Here is a 19,969-nt window from a genome sequence, read left to right on the forward strand (position 1 = left end):
AGAAAGAGAAAGGAGGAGAGAAGGAGAGAGAAGTTTCCTATACATTAATTTTGTGAGAGAAAAAAAGAAAGGAGAGAGGAAAATAATAATAAGCATATTTAATGGCTTAAAGGTAGAAAATGACCATAAATAGATATTCTGCTATAAAAATTAAAAGGTAGCTATATGAGATAATTTTTTAAAAGGGTATTTATTTATAATAAATAAGGTATCAACCTTTGATATAAGAGGTAAAATTTTCTTTTTTTTATTAAAAAATGACTAACAATTTCGAAACAAGTTCAATTTGCCAAAATGACTAATAGTTAGGCCGAAGGAATATTTTAAAAGAATGTTCATTATTAAGCGGCGTAATTAAGGAAATTAAGACAATAATTATGATTCGATGACTACAACAGAATACCAAGGAGACAATTTTGATCAATGTGAATAGGACAAGTGGACCAACTCAGACACAAATATTTGGGTTTTTTTCTTTTGGTAGGTGAGGTCTTTGGTTGTCATTAACCATGATCTCAGCACTCTCAAATTTTCATTTTCATTTTCACTTTCATTTTCACGTGTAATAATTAGTCGCCAATTGTCAACACAGTAAACCCTTAACGAAGCTTCCGACAAGAATACGACAACCAACGGACTTATGCCATTAGGGGAGAGGGAGCAATGAACATTTCCTAAGTCTTATCAATTTTCAGATCTCCCTCTCCTAAACCCCTACATTTCTCCGGCCGATCTATGTATATATGTATGTAAAATAGATTTTAAAAGATATTATATATAGTAATTGATTGTAGCAACTCAGAATCCATTGACTCTTAAATCTTCAATTACTAGCTTGAGTTGTTAGCTGGTCCAATGTGATTTTTCCAGTTTTGTCTTTTCTAAGGTGAGAATTGAGCTTTTGTTCGTGTCTATTTGGCGGGAAATTATATTTGTCGTCGTATTAGATTTTGAATTTTTTGTATTGCTGGAATATGCTTTTTCTATTTTAACAGGTCTTAATCGTGATACTCTTTTGGGATTGTATATTTGATACGCATTTGACCTTGTTGTATATGCTGAAGAAGAAAGTAAAGGATAGAACTTAGAAGAAGAGGGAGAGAGGAGGATGACGATTTCGGACAATAGCAGAGGGTTAATTCTGGCAATATCATCAAGTTTGTTTATTGGAACAAGTTTTATATTGAAGAAGAAAGGTCTTAAGCGTGCTGCAGCAGCTGGAACTCGAGCAGGTTTCGAAATTCTTTCTCTCAGTTAAATTGCAAATTACTTGGCCTGAATTATAGTCAGCATATTACAAAATCACTATATTTTACTTTTCCTTTTCTTTAAGAAATTGTTAAATAGAAGTGATGTGATTTGCACAAGGATTGAGCTAAGAGATAAGAATTAAGCTAAGAAGGAACCACATGAGGTTATTTTGCTTGTGCTATTTCCAAGAGTATTAAGGGGTTATCTCTAATATCTTTTATACTCTTTTTTCATTGATGGCTAAGAAATTGGTTTGGGACCAATCCTTAGGACCAACTGTAGCCTTCGGAATTCTGAGATTTTCCACTTGAATATTAGGCTTAGTTCGCATTGCGCATTGCTAGAACCTGCGACCTAGTCACAAGTCCCTCAACCTTTGCCACCTGAACTAAAAGAAGATATCTTTTCTTACCAACTTTGAAATAGTGGGCTGCTCCTCTTTACCCGTGGATATTGGTATTATGAGTGAATCACATTTAGTATTGTGTTTCTTTCTGTACTATATTCTCTTTATTATCTTAATTATTTTCGTTAAGGGCTTGTTAAGCAATTTTGGAATTTGTTGAAACTCCGATCTTTAACAATCTGGTATGTGGACGAGGTTCTCAGTTCAGTTTTAGTAGTCAATTTGATGGAAGATTTATGTTGAAAAATTGATTGGATTGCCAATTTAAAAATTATGGCATCTTAAGATCTGCCAAGGATTTGATAGATGTTCACATTGAAGTTACAGTTGAACAATGAATTTGAAATGAACGACTTTGGGAGTAGTTAAGAAAATTTTTCCATGGTGATCAAGAGATATTGATGAGTTAGGAAGCTATTATGTGGAGACACAAAAATTAACTGGCAAAGCCTTTGAAGAGGTTTGGCCTAGAAGACACTAAACCTGTGAATACTCCTCTGGCTACGTCTGCGCATTTCAGATTCTCATTTGCTTAGACGCGAGCAAGATGAAGAGGGAAGATATATATGGTGCAGGTTCACTATTCCAATACAGTTTTTATTATGTATTGCAATGATCATATGGAACTTTCACAATATGTTAGTATGTAATGTTGTAGTTTTTCCTGGTAAAGCGCATTAATAGGCTGTGTAGCTGTGAAATGGAACCTTAGATTCCTGTGAAATGGAACCTTAGATATTAAGCGAGGAAGCGACCGCTTTTCACAACCCTGTGTGGAAGTTTAGATAATGTTTGTCGTTGGTGACAAATAGTAATACTTTGGTTGGTTTCATGGACTCTGACTCTGCCGGAGAATTTGATAGAGAAGACCACTCACAGGATATATATTTTGTATTGGCGGTTGTGTTGTTAGCTGGAAGGCACCATTACAACATTATCCACTATGGGGCTATATATATGGATATGCCCAAATCAACTAAAGAAGTTGTGGTTAAAGTGTTTGTTTAACGAGCATAGTCTATGTTAGGTGTGATTACTATTTATTGTGATAGTCAACATGTTATGTGCTTTACTAAAGGCCAGATGTATCACGAGAGGAAGAAACATTGATGTGAAATAACACTTCATTCAAGAGTCTATTGCTTAGAGAAAAGTATCTGTTCATAAGATCAATACCAAAAACAATCTTTTTTGACATATTAACAATACTTACCCCAATGCTAAGTTCAAGCACTGCCTGAACTTGATCGGTGTTTATGTTGGATGACTCAGCCTATAGAGGCTTGTGTTGAGGAACTAGAGCAAGTATTCATTGTTAGAAATTCAAGCAAATGCAGGGATTTGTTAATTAATTTGGTGGTCCAAATTATACCTACTATACTTAGAACTGCCATTTTCTACCTGTGGGGAAATCAGAAATGTTACAAGCTCCTATCAAATGGCGCTCATTCCTTGTAACTTGATAACATACGGTGTAGATCTCTCAAAGTTACTGAGTTATTTGTGGTAGATATTTGTGTTGGAGATCCACTTGTAAAAAATTCATTGTTGTTCATGAATTTGTGATGTTACATCTTTATAAGCATACTTTCAGAATATTAGAGTATTATCTGATTTTGCACTCTCTTCTGCATACTTTCTGAAACAGTGAATTGCTTCTCTTCACCTGTGGGCTGTGGATGGAGGTCTAGTTGATTAAAATACGTAAAATCTTTGTGTCTTCCTTACTGTATTTTTTTTCGCCATCTTAGCTATCATCATCATTGAGGAGGGTATGTTTTGTCAAATTACCTCTTGGTGCAACGATCACAATGGATGTCCACTTTAATTAGCCATTGAATTAACTAATAAAAAAGAACAGAAAGGTTAGACTTTAAAATTCTGACATGGATTTCTGATATAGTTTTTAACCATCTCTCAATTTCTCTGTGTGTCATGCATCTAAAATTCTACTAGCATATAATTGCTGTAACTGCATGGATGCGAAAGTTACAGCTGCAGGATATGTAAAATTGACTGCTGTACTATGAGAAATGCTAATTTCATCCTCTACTTGAATTTCACAAGTTCACGTAAATTGGTTGTTTATTTTGTTTCTGCAAAAAGGACGTAATTGCTTTAGGCCAAGAGTTTCAGCTATTGAGGCTGTCGTTCTTTTGAGAATGTCGAGTATGAATTGTTATAGCGTTATATTTTGTTGCATCATCTAGATTGTTGTAGACAATCTTACTTTGGTATGTCTTTGCGTCTTATCATAACTTCTGACATACAATTAGAGCTAAGCTAATGAAGCTTTTACTCATTTTAGTGTTCAGAGGAATATACATTTGGATCAGTTTTGGGTAAGGACAGTCAAACGTCAAATATGAGGCCTGAAGAGAAATTAGGCCTCTTTAAAAACAAACAAATTAGGCCCCTTCATTCATACTCGAAACATTTAAAGCTCCATTGACCATAGTCATCTTAGCTGAGTAATCATTGTATGTCAAAATTGTGAAATTACCGGTAACATGTATTCACAATTAGTCTTATGATCTTTAAAGGCCCATATTTTATTGGACAAGAACAATATAAATTGGACACTCCAGTGGGAGTTTAACTCTGTAATAATGAAAGGCTTGTGAGTTTCAAGTAATTTAATTACTGTGTTCATTTGAAGTAAATGTAGTTGTTCTTCACACTTGACTGTAATCTGGTGCGGCCATTTCTCTGTTTAGTTGAGTTGCTTCAACTATAACTGTAATTTTTTATCTGCTCAGTCTTGTATTTTCTTCCGTTGGTTATCAAAATTGGCTTGTTCAACACGAGGATAACTTCCTAGAAGCAAACACAACTAAGTAGAGTCAATTTTATCTGTGCCTCACAGTAATCCGATTTTGTTTCAAAACAGACAAGTTAACAGCTTTCGTGGCCATCTGTACACAAGATCTTTTTATCCTTATTAAATACTGTGCCAACTTCAGTTCACCCTCTTAAACAGTTGTTGTGATACTTACTGCAGGAGTTGGAGGCTATACTTATTTGCTTGAACCACTTTGGTGGGCAGGCATGATAACAAGTGAGTAGTGCATGAGATATCTCCATACCGTAACCCCTTTTGGGAAAAGGAATGAATTGGCATTGTGTGGTTTTGGATTTCGATGAAAATTTTAGATTTGGATTTGCAGTGATCACTGGGGAGGTGGCAAATTTTGTTGCTTATATTTATGCTCCAGCAGTTCTGGTGACCCCTCTTGGTGTTTTGAGTATAATTATCAGGTATGATTTTGAAGTTTATTAACTGTTTGTAAGCTCTAATAATGAACCATTAGTGGTGTTTGCAAAACTGACCTTGGTCAATCTGAACAGTGCTATTTTGGCGCACTTTATGTTGAAAGAACGATTGCAAAAGTTAGGTGTACTAGGATGCATTTCATGCATTGTAGGCTCGGTGGTTATTGTTATCCATGCACCTCAGGAGCATATGCCATCGTCTTTACAAGAAATCTGGATTTTGGCAACTCAACCAGGTTCGAATTTTGTGTCTTTGACATACATGTTTTTTTTCTGTTAATCATGCCATAGGTTAGAGAAACCTCATCGCACTTTTAACTAATTTCTTCCTTACTGCTTTTATCTGCAGCATTTTTGATTTATGTAGCTGCAACATTATCGATGGTGCTAGCCTTGATTTTGCATTTTGAGCCTCGCTATGGGCAGACAAATATATTGGTTTATTTGGGAATCTGTTCCTTAATGGGTTCATTCACGGTAATTGTCTTCTTCTAAGCTACTATTCCTGCTGCAAACACCAAACTGTTTCTGGATATGATGCTTTTTGCACATATCAACAGTTTGCTAGCTTGTCCAGAGATTGGTTGCTGTAGTGTTTTCATGGTCTTTTGCAGATTGTCAGCATAAAGGCTATTGGAATTGCAATAAAACTTACTTTGGAAGGAATTAGTCAAGTTGCCTGTCCTCAAACATGGTTTTTTCTTACTGTCGCAGTGATATGCGTCATCACACAGCTGAATTACCTTAACAAGGTAATACTTTATTTATAGAGTGGAACGGATACAGGGGATTCAAGAAGCTGACCCCAACTAATTTGTGATCGATTCATACTTAATTGATGTAGTCTCATCAACCTAGCAAAGCTTTGTCTCATATCTGAGAGTAGTTTAGATCATGCATCTATGTGCATATATGGTATCATTAATTTAGATTTAGATATTAACATAGTTATCCAGCTTTATGCTCTCCTTTTATTGGTGCTAATTATTGCATAGGGTGTCTTGGCATTCGTCATAAAGATAAAGCATAAACTTGATAGTGAGAATTGAACCCAACTATGCTAGAATGTTTTCCAAAATTGCAGACTTTGTTTAACTAATAATTAAGCTAAATAAATTATTTTGATGAACCTATTAGATGCTAGTGAATAGTTTAATGTGCAACCTGAGTGGTCCTCCAGCAATGCCCGTTCTCATTTGAAGTTGAGAAGCAGGTTATCACAGTTCAGTTCCTTTAGTCACTTGTTGGTCTTTCTTGAATGCTTGATAATTGAGCAGCATAATACTGATATCTCAAAACAAGTAGTACTGTTTTGTATCTAGCAAAATGAGTTTTTTGCTAATATTCTAGTTTGTTGTCGTTAATTCTCCTAATTAGATGAATCAGAGATACATAGCAATAACCTTTGAAGTGCTGCTGGACGACTAGAAGTTTAATTTGAAGTGCGTACTATTAACACGAGATGCCTAATTTTATTTTGGAGTTTACAACTTGTATGATTGTTATGGGTATGATTATCTTTGGGTTGTTTAAAAGCATCTCTGATATATATACATCATTTGTTAGGCACTGGATACATTCAACACCGCAATTGTTTCTCCAATATATTATGTAATGTTCACCACCATGACCATCATAGCAAGTGCAATAATGTTCAAGGTATTTTGTCAATTGAAACTCTTCTTCGTTACGGTCCTCTACTAATATGATACAGGGCATTATGAATCAATTCATCTGCATTGTCATATTGTTTGCAGGACTGGGCAGGGCAAAATGTCAGCGACATAGTGTCCGAGATATGTGGATTTATTACTGTGCTTTCAGGAACAATCATGCTCCATGTTACTAGAGAACAGGAACCAGTTACCGTGCCAGGTATGGATTTACTGGAAGCATTTACCAACCTATAGAAGCTTTAAGCTTCTTATCTTGATGTATGTACATTATCTACACCAAAAATGGCATTGGATGTTTCTGTTGCACTCTTTTAAAAATCTCCTCTTGAACATGTTTTAGAGAAGACACATAGCAGGGTTACATGTGATGTTATGTTACCGTAGTGGAAGTTGAAAGTTCAATATGAATTTTTAGTTTCTAGTTATGCAACTCCAGAAGCTAGGACTAGACTTTAAATATTGGAGTCCTAAGGGTTTGAGTAAGATAGGGAGTTTGATTGGGAAACCTTTAATGGTGGACAAAAATACAGAAAAGAAGACTGGTTTACATTTTGCTAGGCTGCTTATTGAGGTTGAAATGGATACCACATTACCAGATAAGGTGTGGTTTCGTAATGAAAAAGGAGCATTGGTGGAGCAGAAAATAATATATGACTGGAATTGGAAGCCTACACTATGTGCATTCTGCAACAAGTATGGGCATGCTGAGGATGAATGTCGAAAGACGAAATCCAATGTATCACCAGTGAAAGCCAGGAGAGAAAATCCAGCTGATGAAGGAACTGAAACCACACAGATGGACATGCAAAAACCACAAGTACAGGATGTGAGAAGTCTAGCTAGCCAGGAAAGAGGGAAGCAACAGCAAACAGAGAAGAATGATATTGGCACAAAAAAAGACAGATGAAGGGAAGCAAGGGAAATCCAAAGAAGGATGGCTCACACCTTTACATCCTAGTAGACAACAAACAAGAAGTGATCAGCAAGTGAGCAGCTCAAATACATTCAAGGCCTTAGAACAACTGGAAGTAGACAAGTCAATGATGCAGGGTGGTGTGAGGAACGAAGGAGGTACAAGCATTCCCAGTCTTGGGAATGGATAGCCTACTATGTTGGAATGTTAGGGGCCTTAATGGTCCCAATAAGCAAAGGGAGACAAATTTCTAACTGGGTTGGTAGGGCTGTTGGAAACAAAGATTAAAGCAAATAAAATAGAACAAGTGGCAAAAAATATGTTTAGTGGTTGGGGTTATATTACCAATTTGGAGAAACATTATAATGGAAGAATTTGGCTCACTTGGAAACCTGAATATTTTCAAGTACCTGTCCAAAGTATGATAGCCCAGGCTATCACTTGTAAAGTGATCCACACTACAGGGCATAGAGCATTCTTACTTAAAGTGGTGTATGCATATAATAATAAAGAGGAGAGGAAGGAGTTATGGAGTTATATGAACATTGTACACCAAGGATGTCAACTACCTTGGTTGATATTTGGAGACTTCAATTCAGTGTTGCAAATGGATGATAGAATTGGTGGGAATCCTATTACTACGGGGGAGATGGTGGATTTCCAGGACTGTGTGAACACATGTGAATGGATTGAATTACCACAAGAAGGTAGCAGCTACACATGGAATGATAGACATGGCGATCAAAGAATTTTTTCAAAGATAGACTGGGTGTTTGTCAATAGGGACTGGATGGATCAGATGCCTGCTTATAGTGCCTTTGTTCTGCCGGAAGGAATGAGTGACCATTGTCCCATAAGTGTCAAGCTAACAAATGCTCCTATGCTAAGGAGAAGACCCTTCAAGTTCTGCAATACCTGGGCACAACATCCTCAGTTCTTAACTAAAGTACATGCAGTATGGAATCAGCAAATGGATGGATGTGAGATGCATCAGATTGTCAAGAAGCTGAAGATCCTAAAAAAAAGTCTGAAAGAGTTGAATCGAGGTACTCTAAAAAATATAGTAGATGAAGTGGAAGAGCTCAGAGAGAAGTTAGAACAGGCTCAAAGGGCATTACACCAGCATCCTAATGACTCAAACATATTGCAACAAGAGAGGGAGACCTTTTTGAAATTTAGAGAAACCTCTTATAGAGCCGAAGTGTTCAGGCAACAAACAAGTAAAGCCACTTGGTTAAAGTTAGGGGATGATAACACAAGATATTTTTACTCAGTAATAAAGCATAGAAGAATACAACCGGCCATTACTCAGTTGAAGGATAATCAGGAAGTGGTTCACACTGAAGCTGCAGATATAGCAAGAATATTGGTGGAATTCTATCAAAAACTACCGGGCAAAAAGCTCCAAGGCAGAGTCGGGGCATTCAGAAGTTTCTTGATCAATGGTTCAACACTATCAGTAGAACAACAACTGCAGTTAGTCCAACCTTATGGAGCTAAGGATGTAAAATATGCTTTGTTTTCAATAGATAAGAACAAAAGTGCAGGTCCTGATGGGTATGGAAGTGAGTTTTTTAAAGCAGCATGGGAAATCATAGGGGCAGACATCACAAAGGCAATGTTGGAATTGTTTAACAATGGGCAACTTCTGAAGCAGATAAATGCCACAATGATTGTACTAATACCTAAGGTTGAAGTGCCTCAGTATGCAAGTCAGTTTAGACCTATCTCCTGCTGTAATGTATTATATAAATGCATCTCAAAAATGATTTGTAAATGACTGAGCGTAGCTATTGCTCCACTAGTGGCTGAGAATCAGGCAGCCTTTGTAGAAGGAAGATCACTAGTACATAATGTTTTGATCTGTCATGATTTGCTGAGACATTACAACAGGCAAACAACTCGTAGATGTTTAATGAAGATAGATCTAAGGAAGGCCTATGACATGGTAAGCTGGGAATTTATTGAAGAGGCTCTGAGAGGTTATGGAGTTCCAGAATCTTTTACTCAACTTGTGATGACATGTGTGACCACCACAAGGTTTTCTGTAAAGGTGAATGGAGAAGGGCATGGGTTTTTTGAAGGTAGGAGAGGTTTAAGACGGAGATCCCATCTCTCCCCTACTATTTGTACTAGTAATGGAATATCTCTCAAGAATATTGAAAAAGATGAGTAGTCTTCCTGATTTCAGATTCCACCCTATGTGCAAGGCTAGAAAACTGACTCACTTGATATTTGCTGATGACTTAATAATTTTCTGCAAAGGAAACATTAGTTCATTGACTAGAGTAATGGAAGCATTGAATCACTTTAGTGAGGTTACTGGTTTGGTGGCAAACCTTGATAAATCAAACTTATTTGTAGCTGGCATAGATGAAGAGATGAAGAAGGAATTACTGGAAATCACAGGGTTCTCTTTGGGTACTCTACCAATAAGATACTTAGGATTACCCCTAGCATCTAAGAAATGGAGTAAGATGGAGTGTCATCAATTGGTTGAGAAAATAACAAGCAGAATTAATAGTGGTTATGCTAAAACATTGTCTTATGCTGGGAGGCTGCAAATAATTAATTCAGTCTTATTTTCAATATACAATTTTTGGGGTGCAGTGTTTATACTACCTCAAAGTGTCTTGAAGGAAGTAGACAGAAGGTGTAGAGATTATTTGTGGGGAAGCACCGAGGAGAAGAGAAAGATAGCACTGGTATCATGGGAAAGAGTATGTGTTCCAAAGAAATATGGAGGGTTAAACATTAAAAGTTGCACAAAGTGGAATGTGGCCTCTGTAGGCAAGCTTGTTTGGCAATTGGCAAGAAGGGAAGATATTCTGTGGGTTAAATGGGTTCATGGTATTTATATGAAAGACAATCAGAATTTCTGGACTCATGAACCATCACAAGATAGTAGCTGGTATTGGAGGAAATTACATGCACTTAAGGGTAGCATGGCAGGATGGTACCAAAATGGCTCTTATTGTTTAACAACCAATGGAAAATATTCAGTTACCAGGAGCTACAATGCTCTATTGGGAAATATGCAAAGATTGAAAGTGGCAGAATTGATATGGAGCTCATTATTGCTTCCAAGACATAGGTTCATAATGTGGTTGGCTAATCAAGACAGATTATTCACAAAAGAAAGACTTAGTCGATTACAGGTTCCTATTAACTCCAAGATATGTGGTATATGTGAAGATGATAAAGAGGAGACTCAGAAACATCTTTTCTCGGAGTGTGAATGGTCATCAGAGTTGCAGGATCGACTGGAAAGTTGGTCAGGCATTACAATGCAGAGGAAACAAGTGACATAGGGATTAAAGTGGATCAATGGCAGGCATTGGAGACAATTCAAGAAAGAAATTGCAGTAGCAGTTCTGGGAGCAGTAATCTACCACACTTGGCAGGCGAGGAATTGGAAACTTTTCAAGGCAACAACTGTAAATATATATAGAGCAAGTAGTTACTCAGGTGAAGAAAGAAATTAGAGGAATGATAGATCATATGAAAGACAGTAAACGAGCTAGGAAATGTAGGTATATAGTGCAAAGATTGTGTAATTAGAAGAGAGTCTGATTCTGGAGGCTTGGTGAAACATGCACCCTTCATGGAAGGTGGTACTGAATCCTCAGGTGCTCTTTAGTGTGTAATTGTTTTTTGTTTGTTGTGGTAATATATTTACAGCTTATTACCAAAAAACAAATATCTCGTTTCCGCTGGTGCTGGTATTTTTCTACTTTCACACTGTAAATATTCCATTGGTTTATACAGGAACCATAACATGGTATGACGGGGAACGTATAAAGTCAATGGAGGATGGGCATTACATTCTGTTGCATGATTCAGAATACTTAGACTCGTATAGTGCCTTAGCAAAGGATTCGAGAAGTTGATTGCGGAACCGAACGTTCTATCCACAGCTGATATTTGATTTGTGCATTGCGGAAATGAGCAATTCTTGCTTAAGCTCATTGATCTTGAGCTTTACAACTGCGAAGCAATTTCTTCCTATGTGCTGGGAAAGGCTAGAGGGCGAGGCCATCTCGTATTTGAAACTAGGTTTGGATTTCCGAAGATTTTTTGACCAACATGGGGGGTTACATTTGAACAAGGTGTTCTTGCAAATCTCTTATCACAGTTGGGGTTTGTATATATGGCTTCTTTTATGTTGTAACATATTATTATTCATTGATTTTTCATAATGAGATATAGCCTATCGAGCATATATTGTTCTGAAGGATGATAAATGGTGTTCTTGCTGTTTGTAGTATGGAGTTGATTGAGTTATTTGTCTTCTGATTTGACGGGAAAAAATGACAACAATAAGTTTCATTTTCACTAACCAAACGGCAACCTGGTGCACCAAGTATCTCGCGTTTACGCAGGGTTCGAGAAAAGATCGTATCCCAAGAGAGTGTTATACAGACATCCTAGCCTGATGCAAACATTCTATGGCTCCATAAAAAATAAGACAAATGTTCATTTTCATTAACCATGTTTCCTTATTTAAATTCATCTCAGGCTTGATGAGAAAAAGACAAAAGAAAATATCCATATGGTCATTTCCTCCTGTTACTTCCTTTCCATGGACCCATTCCCACCTAAGTAATTTAACCTCATAATATATTCGGTTTTTATCTTTGATATATTATTACTTTTCAATTGATCATTAGAAACAAATTTAAAAAGAAAATAAAAAAGGTACTTAAAATAAAATTGAGTGGCAAAAGTTCCATAGTAATTTTTTCTCTAAGCCAAAAAGCTGAACTAAGTACTTACGTAATGACTCCACCTTTTCAACTCCAACACTCATAATTTGTCATGTTGGATACTTTATAGGATCAAGATGAGGGGCGATGTATACGAACAATAAGAATTTATATAATCTATATTAACTTGTTTGAAGTTAATGTATATTCATTGTTGTTGTTCAATGATCAACATAGCATATTCTTGGGGCAGGTAGTTAAAACTGAAGATAGACATTAACAACCCCCCTTAGTCAAACATATAAACCAAACCAGTCGAAACCTAATCAAGCACCAACTAATAACATCATAAGATAACAATAAAGAAAAAGAACAACAAAACTGAAGCAACTGACTAAATCAAAGCTTTAATATTAGTTTAATCATTTAGCTCTTTCCTGGTACCTTCGATTCCATTTGATTATTTTCCATGTTTTCATAGTTTAATTTTTGCAATTGAAAGAGAATCAACTGGACATCTGCTTGTGACCAATTCAGCCATGTTTTCTTCTAGAAATAGTACTAAAGGGTTTCAAAATCAGGAGATGGCTGTAGTTTGTTTGCAACAGATGCTAACATAGTCATTTTTTTCAATTTAAATTAAATATATCGTATAAAAGTTATGCATATACACGGACAATCCCCTTACCTTGTCACGAAAAAATATTATGTAGTGGTATACCTTAAATTCTTGGAAATGTACACTAACTTTTGTTTTTGTTTAATTTTGTTAAATGTTTTTTTAATTATATATAAGGGTAGGGGAAGGAAAAATAGGGGGGGGGGTATCAAGCGGGAAATTAAACCCTCACTAACATGATAAAATTTATATAGCTAGCAACTGAACTATTAAAATTCCCCTTAAACAACAGTTCATTTTTCCATGTCTAATAGTCGATGTAATTATGACAAATTTCTTCTAGAATTTTCTGAAGTGCAGCAAGAGTTATATAATGCAAACAACATCATTCGTATTTTTACAATAGTACATGCTTATAACGTTGTCAAAAACTTGGCAAGGTCAAACATTCAGGGGTCATTTTGGTATGAATGTATGATGTAGTATTAAAAAAAAGGTCATGGTATTAAGTTTAGCATTTATTTATCCTGCATTTGGTAGTAATTTTCAATTCAGGTATTGGATACATGTATATGTATTCTTCATATTATTTTATAACGATTTCAACATTGAAAAACAACATATGTGGAGCATTTTAGTAACTCAGTTGGTTGACTATATGAACTTTTACCTTGTTGGTGAGATTCAATTCCCCACTTTGTATATATTCCCCTCCCCCATTTACCTGTCCCCTTCCCGTATGTAATAAATTGAATTTTTTTTAAAAATAACCACATACGTATTACCTAATAAAATATCTAAAAAGAAAAAAACTCCATTAATTGCTATAGTTCTCCTTCTCCAACCCTTCACAGTACAAAAGAACGAGAAGATCAGCACTTAACCAATGCAGCAATGTTTGCGCAGAGTGTTGAACTGGTTACATATTTCAACATGGTAACATAGCAGACAAAGATTCTGGATTTAAGCTTCATGGCTAACCATTATAAAAAAAAAAATCATATGTTTAACTCATAAAAATAAAAAAGTTCGCACGTGAAGGAGCATTTTGAAGATAATTAAATAAATAAAAGGGTCATCTCTCATTCAATCTAAAGCTTAAAGATGATCACACATTTCAACACAAGTTACTAACACTTAAACATATATACGACTAAAAATAACAATGTTAGAGATGGTATATTTGCTGTATAATGATCAGTCGTGCAAGTATGATATTTCAAAGTCAAACTGTTGATAGTGAACGTGAAAAGATGTGAGAATAGCCACCCGCAACGTGCAGGTTGTAATGCATATTTTAGGGTTTAGAGACAACTATGCCTGAGTTGTATAGGGATATTCTGTTTGTCTACCACAGAGGTGACAAAATAAATAAAAGAAAACAGTTATTCAACCGTATTATCCATTAAAAAATAGGTTGGATAATGAACTTTTTAAAAACGGGTTGAATATGGATAAGAATCATATTATCCACTAAGAAAATGGTTAACCAAATGGATAACCAATATGGATAACTAATGTGTTTAACTTTTACATTTATAAAACCTCAAATTGGGGGTTCCTCAAGTTTGGGAGACTAGTAATTCTCGCATAAGTGATTATATTCAACAAGTCATGGATAATATGGATATCCATATTATCCGCCGGATAACCTATTTTTTATCCGTCTCAAATACGAGTCGGGTCGGATAATTTATCCGCTTTTTGAATTACCCGTTTTCGACCCGTGAATATCTGGCCCGACCCGCCCGTTTGCCACCCCTGGTCTACCATATGAGGAGGTGTAACAACTAGAAGCGGAGCCAGATTTAAAGTTTATGGGTTCTGAATTTGTAACCGAAGCTATAATTCGTTAATTACTGGGCTCACAATTAAGTATTTATACATATTTAATAGATTTTCTAATATAAATACAATGTCTAAGCAAAAAGCTACTGGATTCGTCTGAACCCGTAAGTAACACTCTCCCTCCACACCCGGTAGCAACTACTTCCCCTGTGTTAGGCGTGGGCAAACCTAGGAGGCAGAAGGGGGTTATCCGAACCCTCTTCGCAAACAAACCGCAAGATAAATTGAGACGGAGGAAATAATACAAGTCTCAGGCGGTACTAAAATAATACCATGTGCATTATATTCTTCTTAGTCTTTTCTTCTACTTCATCTCCTTCCGATTTGAAATAATTGATGCATTAAAATAGAAATTCAAAAGTCAACTAACTGTATTCTATCCCCCAATGAAAGGAACATTTTTTTTTTAATTATAAAAAATTTCTTAGTACAACCAACACCTACTCACACACACATATATACTCATAATATCCTTGTATCTGCAATGCATTATTCCTTCTCAATTAACTAAGTGGGAGAGACAAAGAGAAAGAGATGGGAAAAAAGAGCTTAGTTCTATTGCTTTGTTTTATTGTTATGGCCATGCCAATGGTTAAAGGGGTTGACTTAGAACCCAAGGCTGTTGAAAAATGGTTCGAAAAACTTCCCCATGCAAAGCAAAAGGTAACCAAATTTCATTTCTATTTCCACGATATACTTAGTGGGAAGAATCCAACTGCAATTCAAATAGCCCGATCCAATACAACTGCTAAATCTCCAACTTTATTTGGGGGTGTTGCAATGATGGACGACCCACTAACAGTTGGGCCAGAGCCCAACTCAACAATAGTGGGACGAGCCCAAGGAATATATGGGTCAGCTGATCAAAAGGAAGCTGCCCTTCTTATGAACCTCAACTTTGTTTTCACAACTGGTAAGTACAATGGTAGTACACTTAGTGTTCTTGGCCGGAATCCTGTGTTTAATCAGTACCGTGAAATGCCGATCATCGGCGGTTCTGGTGTTTTCCGGCTAGCTCAGGGAATTGCCACTGCAAAGACCGTTTGGTTTAATTTAACCAGTGGGGATGCTGTTGTTGAGTATAATGTTATAGTCCGACATTATTCACATTAATTTTGGAGTTTTGCGCGTTGACTTTCATTTTGTAATTTCCTATTTTATTGTATTTAATAGGTCTATTGTTTCTCTATTTTTGTCTTAAGAATAAGGATGTGTATTGATGATCAATGAAATAAGACCTTTAAGATGTCTTGAATTGTATGGATATCCAACTTAATTTCTTGGATATGTTTAAGGTACTAAATAATCTAAATAAATAGTCAACGAACTGAGATATATGCGAGGGCAAAGATCATTTTTAGTTTACGGTCAAAATTATTTATATCCAGTAGCCGTAAAAGTGTATAAATTTGTATATGTTTTGTGTATAACATACAAAAATTTATATATAAAAAATGCAACAAATATGTATTTTTTTGACTATTATTTTGAAAGCTGTTATACAGTGCCATTTTCCCTAATATCCTATGACTTTTTGGTGGTAGATGTAATGAAAACAAAAAGTTGTTATTATCTGGAAGTGAAAGCTGGTATATTATAAAAACCATGCTGGCAACTAATTAGATGATTTTAAGCAGTATGTGATAACAATTATACATTTTAATGATGCATTTAGTTAGTTTCGTTTAGTTTTCATACAATATATTTTTCCATTGTGTATATATCAAATGAGATCATGTGGTAGTTACGCTGTTAACTACTCATCCAATATATTTGCAATGTGTTTGAATAATTATTATCAAAATGGATATATAGTCTAGAAATAATTAACAACCTATGACTAAAAAAGGTTATGCGTTCAGTCAAGTTATTTAATGACTCTATTCATTTCCAATAATTTCGTACAAATTTTATTATAAGGTACATTATATTTAGAAGCAAGATGTGACAATTAAAATTTTGTTAAAACGATATGATCTAATATACTCCAATAAACCGTCCAAATTTTATTCATATATTAGGTTTAGATTTAAGGTTTAGAGACACCATACCTGAGTTGTATATAGGGTCCTGTCTTGCTTGGCTACCACATGAGGAATGAGTTGCAACAATTACAACCAGGTTACGCCACCCAAGACAATCAAAATAAGATTTAAATAAAGTATACATTAACAATGTACTCCTTAATTAAATAATATTTTTACTATATATATAAATATATTGTTAACATGTAAATTTTTTTATTACCAGTGAAATATGTACAAATATAAAAAAACCCTATAAATTTCATACTATAAACCCATATTCATGAATACATAATTTTAATGGATTATATAAATATTATTAAACGATTTGTTTAAGTTATGAAATGAAATTTAAAGCAAAAATATATATTCTTAAAATGATGAATGTTGATTCCATTTAGCTAACAAAATAAGAAATAAATCCTACCCTTCGAAGCCCTCAGAGCCTTATAGTAATTTTTGAGGACTTCTTTGGGAATATTTTATGAAAATTATTGTTTACTGTGTGACTTAATACCTAAAATAAACAAGTGGCACAAAAATAATATATCACAATTATCCAAAGATTTTCAAATAAGACAAAATTGAAAAATTAAATATTTTAAATTTTTAGAGATTTGATAATGAAGAGGTTGTCATAAGAAATATGGATGTGTATCGATAGTGCAATAATATACACCTTTAACGTGTCCAATATTCTACATATAATAATTAGGTAGAAGTTGTGAGGAAAAAGTTGAAATTATCTGGAAGTGAAAGCTAGGATTAAAGATACCAAAAACAGTGCAGGAAACTCGATGATTATATATAAGCGGTATGTGATGCATTGATACAAATACAATTTAATAATCTCTTTAGTCTTCATACAAACCTATTTTTTATTGTTTAAAATGAGATCATACGATAGTTGGTTGATCTGTTGATAACTACTCTTTTAATATGTTTTAATGATTATCATCTAATTTTAGCAAGTATATTGGGCGTGTGAATAAAATTTTACAATGGTAGCTGAAAAGATTGAAAGATTACATATAAGATGTAAGGATAACTTACAAGTGTAAGGCCTTTTGGTGAAACCGTGCCGGTTTGACCCAATTTAACGTTGTTCGGTCAATGTGACCTACGTTCACATGCGAAAAGAAACAATTTCACTATACCAACAAGAGTACAAAAGAGATTATAAAATAAGAGTAGATACTCTAATTAGTCCCAAATCCCGCAAAAGAATAACCTTACAAGATTATTCCAAAAAAAAGATTTACACAAGTATTTTCCAACACTCAATCTCTTACAAAATACTCTATAATGAAAGAAAGAAAAAACAAGAGACGTTTGTCTCAAACTGTGGTGTATTTGATATGGACATTTGCGAGCCTATTTGTAAGAAAATGAGATGGTCATGTATGGAATATGATTGGCCAGCAAGGTCTTTACTGAATGAACATAAAATGTCCAATAAAGTGACTAATAAAAGATTAAAGAGAAGCCAACAAGGCACATAGTCTATGGCCAAAAGTAGGCCACGTATATTACAATACTCGTAATATATTTGTATCTACAATGCATTATTTCTTTTTAATTAACGAAGTGGGAGAGACGAAGAGAAAGAAGAGATGGAGAAAAGGAGCCTAGTTCTATTGCTTTGCTTCATTGTTATGGCCATGCTAATGGTTCAAGGCGTTGACTTAGGACCCAAGGTTGTTGAAAAATGGTTCGAAAAACTTTCCCATGCAAAGCAAAAGTTAACCAAATTTTATTTTTATTTCCACGACATACTCAGAGGTAAGAATCCAACTACAGTTCAAATATCCCAATCCAATACAACTGCTAAATCCCCAACTTTATTTGGGTTTGTTGCAATGATGGACTACCTATTAACAGTTAGGCCATAGCTCAATTCAACAATAGTGGGCCGAACCCAAGGAATATATGGTTCAGATGATCAAAAAGAAGGTGCCATTCTCATGAACCTCAACTTTGTGTTCACCAGTGGTAAGTTCAATGGTAGCTCATTGAGTGTACTTGGACGGAATCCTGTATTTGATCAATACCGTGAAATGCCGATCGTGGTGATTCTGGAGTTTTTCGGTTGGCTCAGGGAATTGCCACTGCAAAGACTGTTTGGTTCAACATAACCAATGGGGATGCTATTGTTGAGTATAATGTTATAGTCTTACATTACTCACATATAGGCTTACATTACTCACAGTGATTTAGAGTTTTACATGTTGATTTTCATTTGTAATTTTCTATTTTACTCAATTGTTCTATAGTTTCTCTATTTTGTCATAAAAATAAGGATGTGTATTGCTGATCAATGAAATAAGACGTTTAAGATGTTTTGAATTGTATGAATAGCATCTTAATTTCTTACACTACCAGAAAATTGCTCTTCTCCAACTACTAATTCCGGCTACAAAACAGTAGTAGGAAATTTTCGATTACAATTGGAACGACCCGACCGGTCATTTTTCTTTCTAGATCCCTGTTCCCCTAATTAAGATACTCTGTATGTACTTTTAATGTTTTATAACTTGCGGGGATGGTAGGTATGGGTTTGGAAGGTTTGGGTTGAAATCGGAACACTTAGTTCCTTGAAAGTAGCCTAAGATGGCCAAGTTTGACTTGAGTCAACATTTTAAGTAAACGACCTCAGAATCGAGATTTGATGGTTCCAATAGATTCGTAGGATACTTTGGACTTGAGTGTGTCTTCGGATCGGGTTTCGGGTGAACTGAGAGCGTTTCAACGCTTAATGTTGAAAGTTGGCGCATTGAAGGTTTTCAAGTTCTTTAAATTTGGTTTGAAGTAGACTTTGGTGTAATCGAGGCCCATTTGGGATTTCGAGCCTGGGAATATATCCGTATGGTGATTTATTATTTGTACGCAAGATTTGGCGTCATTTCAAATTGCCTAAGTATGATTCGATGCATTCGGATCTAGTTAAAAAGTTTGAAGTTCATAAGTTGATCAATTTGGTTTTGGGGTGCGATTATTAATCTCGATGTTGTTTTATGTGTTTCGAGGATTCGAGCAGGTCCGTAGACTATTTGGTGCATTTGGACGGGGTTCCGGGTGGCTCGGGTGTGTTTCGGACCACCCGGAGCTAAGCCAAAATTTGTAGAAAATGTTGTTCTGATTTTCTTCTTCGCGAACGCGGAGAAGGAGTCGCATTCGCGATGAAGGAATGGATCTGGGTGGCATTTTTCCCTACGTGTTTGCGAGTGGGTGACCGCGTTGGCGATGCCCTGGG

At 35.4% G+C, this 19,969-nt stretch overlaps 2 protein-coding genes and 1 pseudogene across 5 annotated transcripts; all 3 read left to right on the top strand.

Moving 5' to 3' along the window:
* The first annotated feature begins 483 nt into the window (after positions 1-483).
* Positions 484-11,803, top strand: LOC107828104 (putative magnesium transporter NIPA6). 4 transcript variants are annotated; one of them, XM_016655359.2, is made up of 10 exons: positions 484-886; positions 996-1,232; positions 4,659-4,715; positions 4,825-4,915; positions 5,006-5,166; positions 5,280-5,407; positions 5,545-5,682; positions 6,497-6,589; positions 6,688-6,805; positions 11,288-11,803. In XM_016655359.2, exons 2-10 carry the CDS (start codon positions 1,109-1,111, stop codon positions 11,407-11,409), a joined length of 1,032 nt encoding a protein of 343 aa, XP_016510845.1. In that variant the 5' UTR covers positions 484-886; positions 996-1,108; the 3' UTR covers positions 11,410-11,803. The 4 variants fall into 4 exon arrangements, with proteins under 4 accessions (XP_016510845.1, XP_016510848.1, XP_016510847.1 ...); XM_016655362.2 differs by having other exon boundaries at positions 609-745; positions 1,065-1,232; XM_016655361.2 differs by having other exon boundaries at positions 640-886; positions 1,068-1,232.
* Positions 11,804-15,170: 3,367 nt separating this feature from the next.
* On the top strand, positions 15,171-15,952 carry LOC107828106 (dirigent protein 22-like). Its single transcript, XM_016655363.2, has one exon. It carries the CDS (start codon positions 15,227-15,229, stop codon positions 15,803-15,805), a length of 579 nt encoding a protein of 192 aa, XP_016510849.1. The 5' UTR covers positions 15,171-15,226; the 3' UTR covers positions 15,806-15,952.
* A 2,347-nt stretch (positions 15,953-18,299) lies between these two features.
* LOC107828107 (dirigent protein 22-like) lies at positions 18,300-19,067 on the top strand (annotated as a pseudogene).
* The last annotated feature ends 902 nt before the right edge of the window (positions 19,068-19,969 follow it).

The sequence above is a fragment of the Nicotiana tabacum genome, chromosome 24 (genome assembly GCF_000715075.1).
Source record: "Nicotiana tabacum cultivar K326 chromosome 24, ASM71507v2, whole genome shotgun sequence".
Taxonomy (NCBI): Eukaryota; Viridiplantae; Streptophyta; class Magnoliopsida; order Solanales; family Solanaceae; genus Nicotiana; species Nicotiana tabacum.

Excerpts from the sequence above, each read along its gene's own strand:
- LOC107828104 (XM_016655359.2), top strand. The coding sequence starts at position 1,109 with ATGACGATTTCGGACAATAGCAGAGGGTTAATTCTGGCAATATCATCA. Across the intron at positions 1,233-4,658 it reads AGCAGCTGGAACTCGAGCAG|GAGTTGGAGGCTATACTTAT; the intron begins GTTTCGAAATTC and ends TACTTACTGCAG. Across the intron at positions 4,916-5,005 it reads GTTTTGAGTATAATTATCAG|TGCTATTTTGGCGCACTTTA; the intron begins GTATGATTTTGA and ends CAATCTGAACAG.
- LOC107828106 (XM_016655363.2), top strand. The coding sequence starts at position 15,227 with ATGGGAAAAAAGAGCTTAGTTCTATTGCTTTGTTTTATTGTTATGGCC.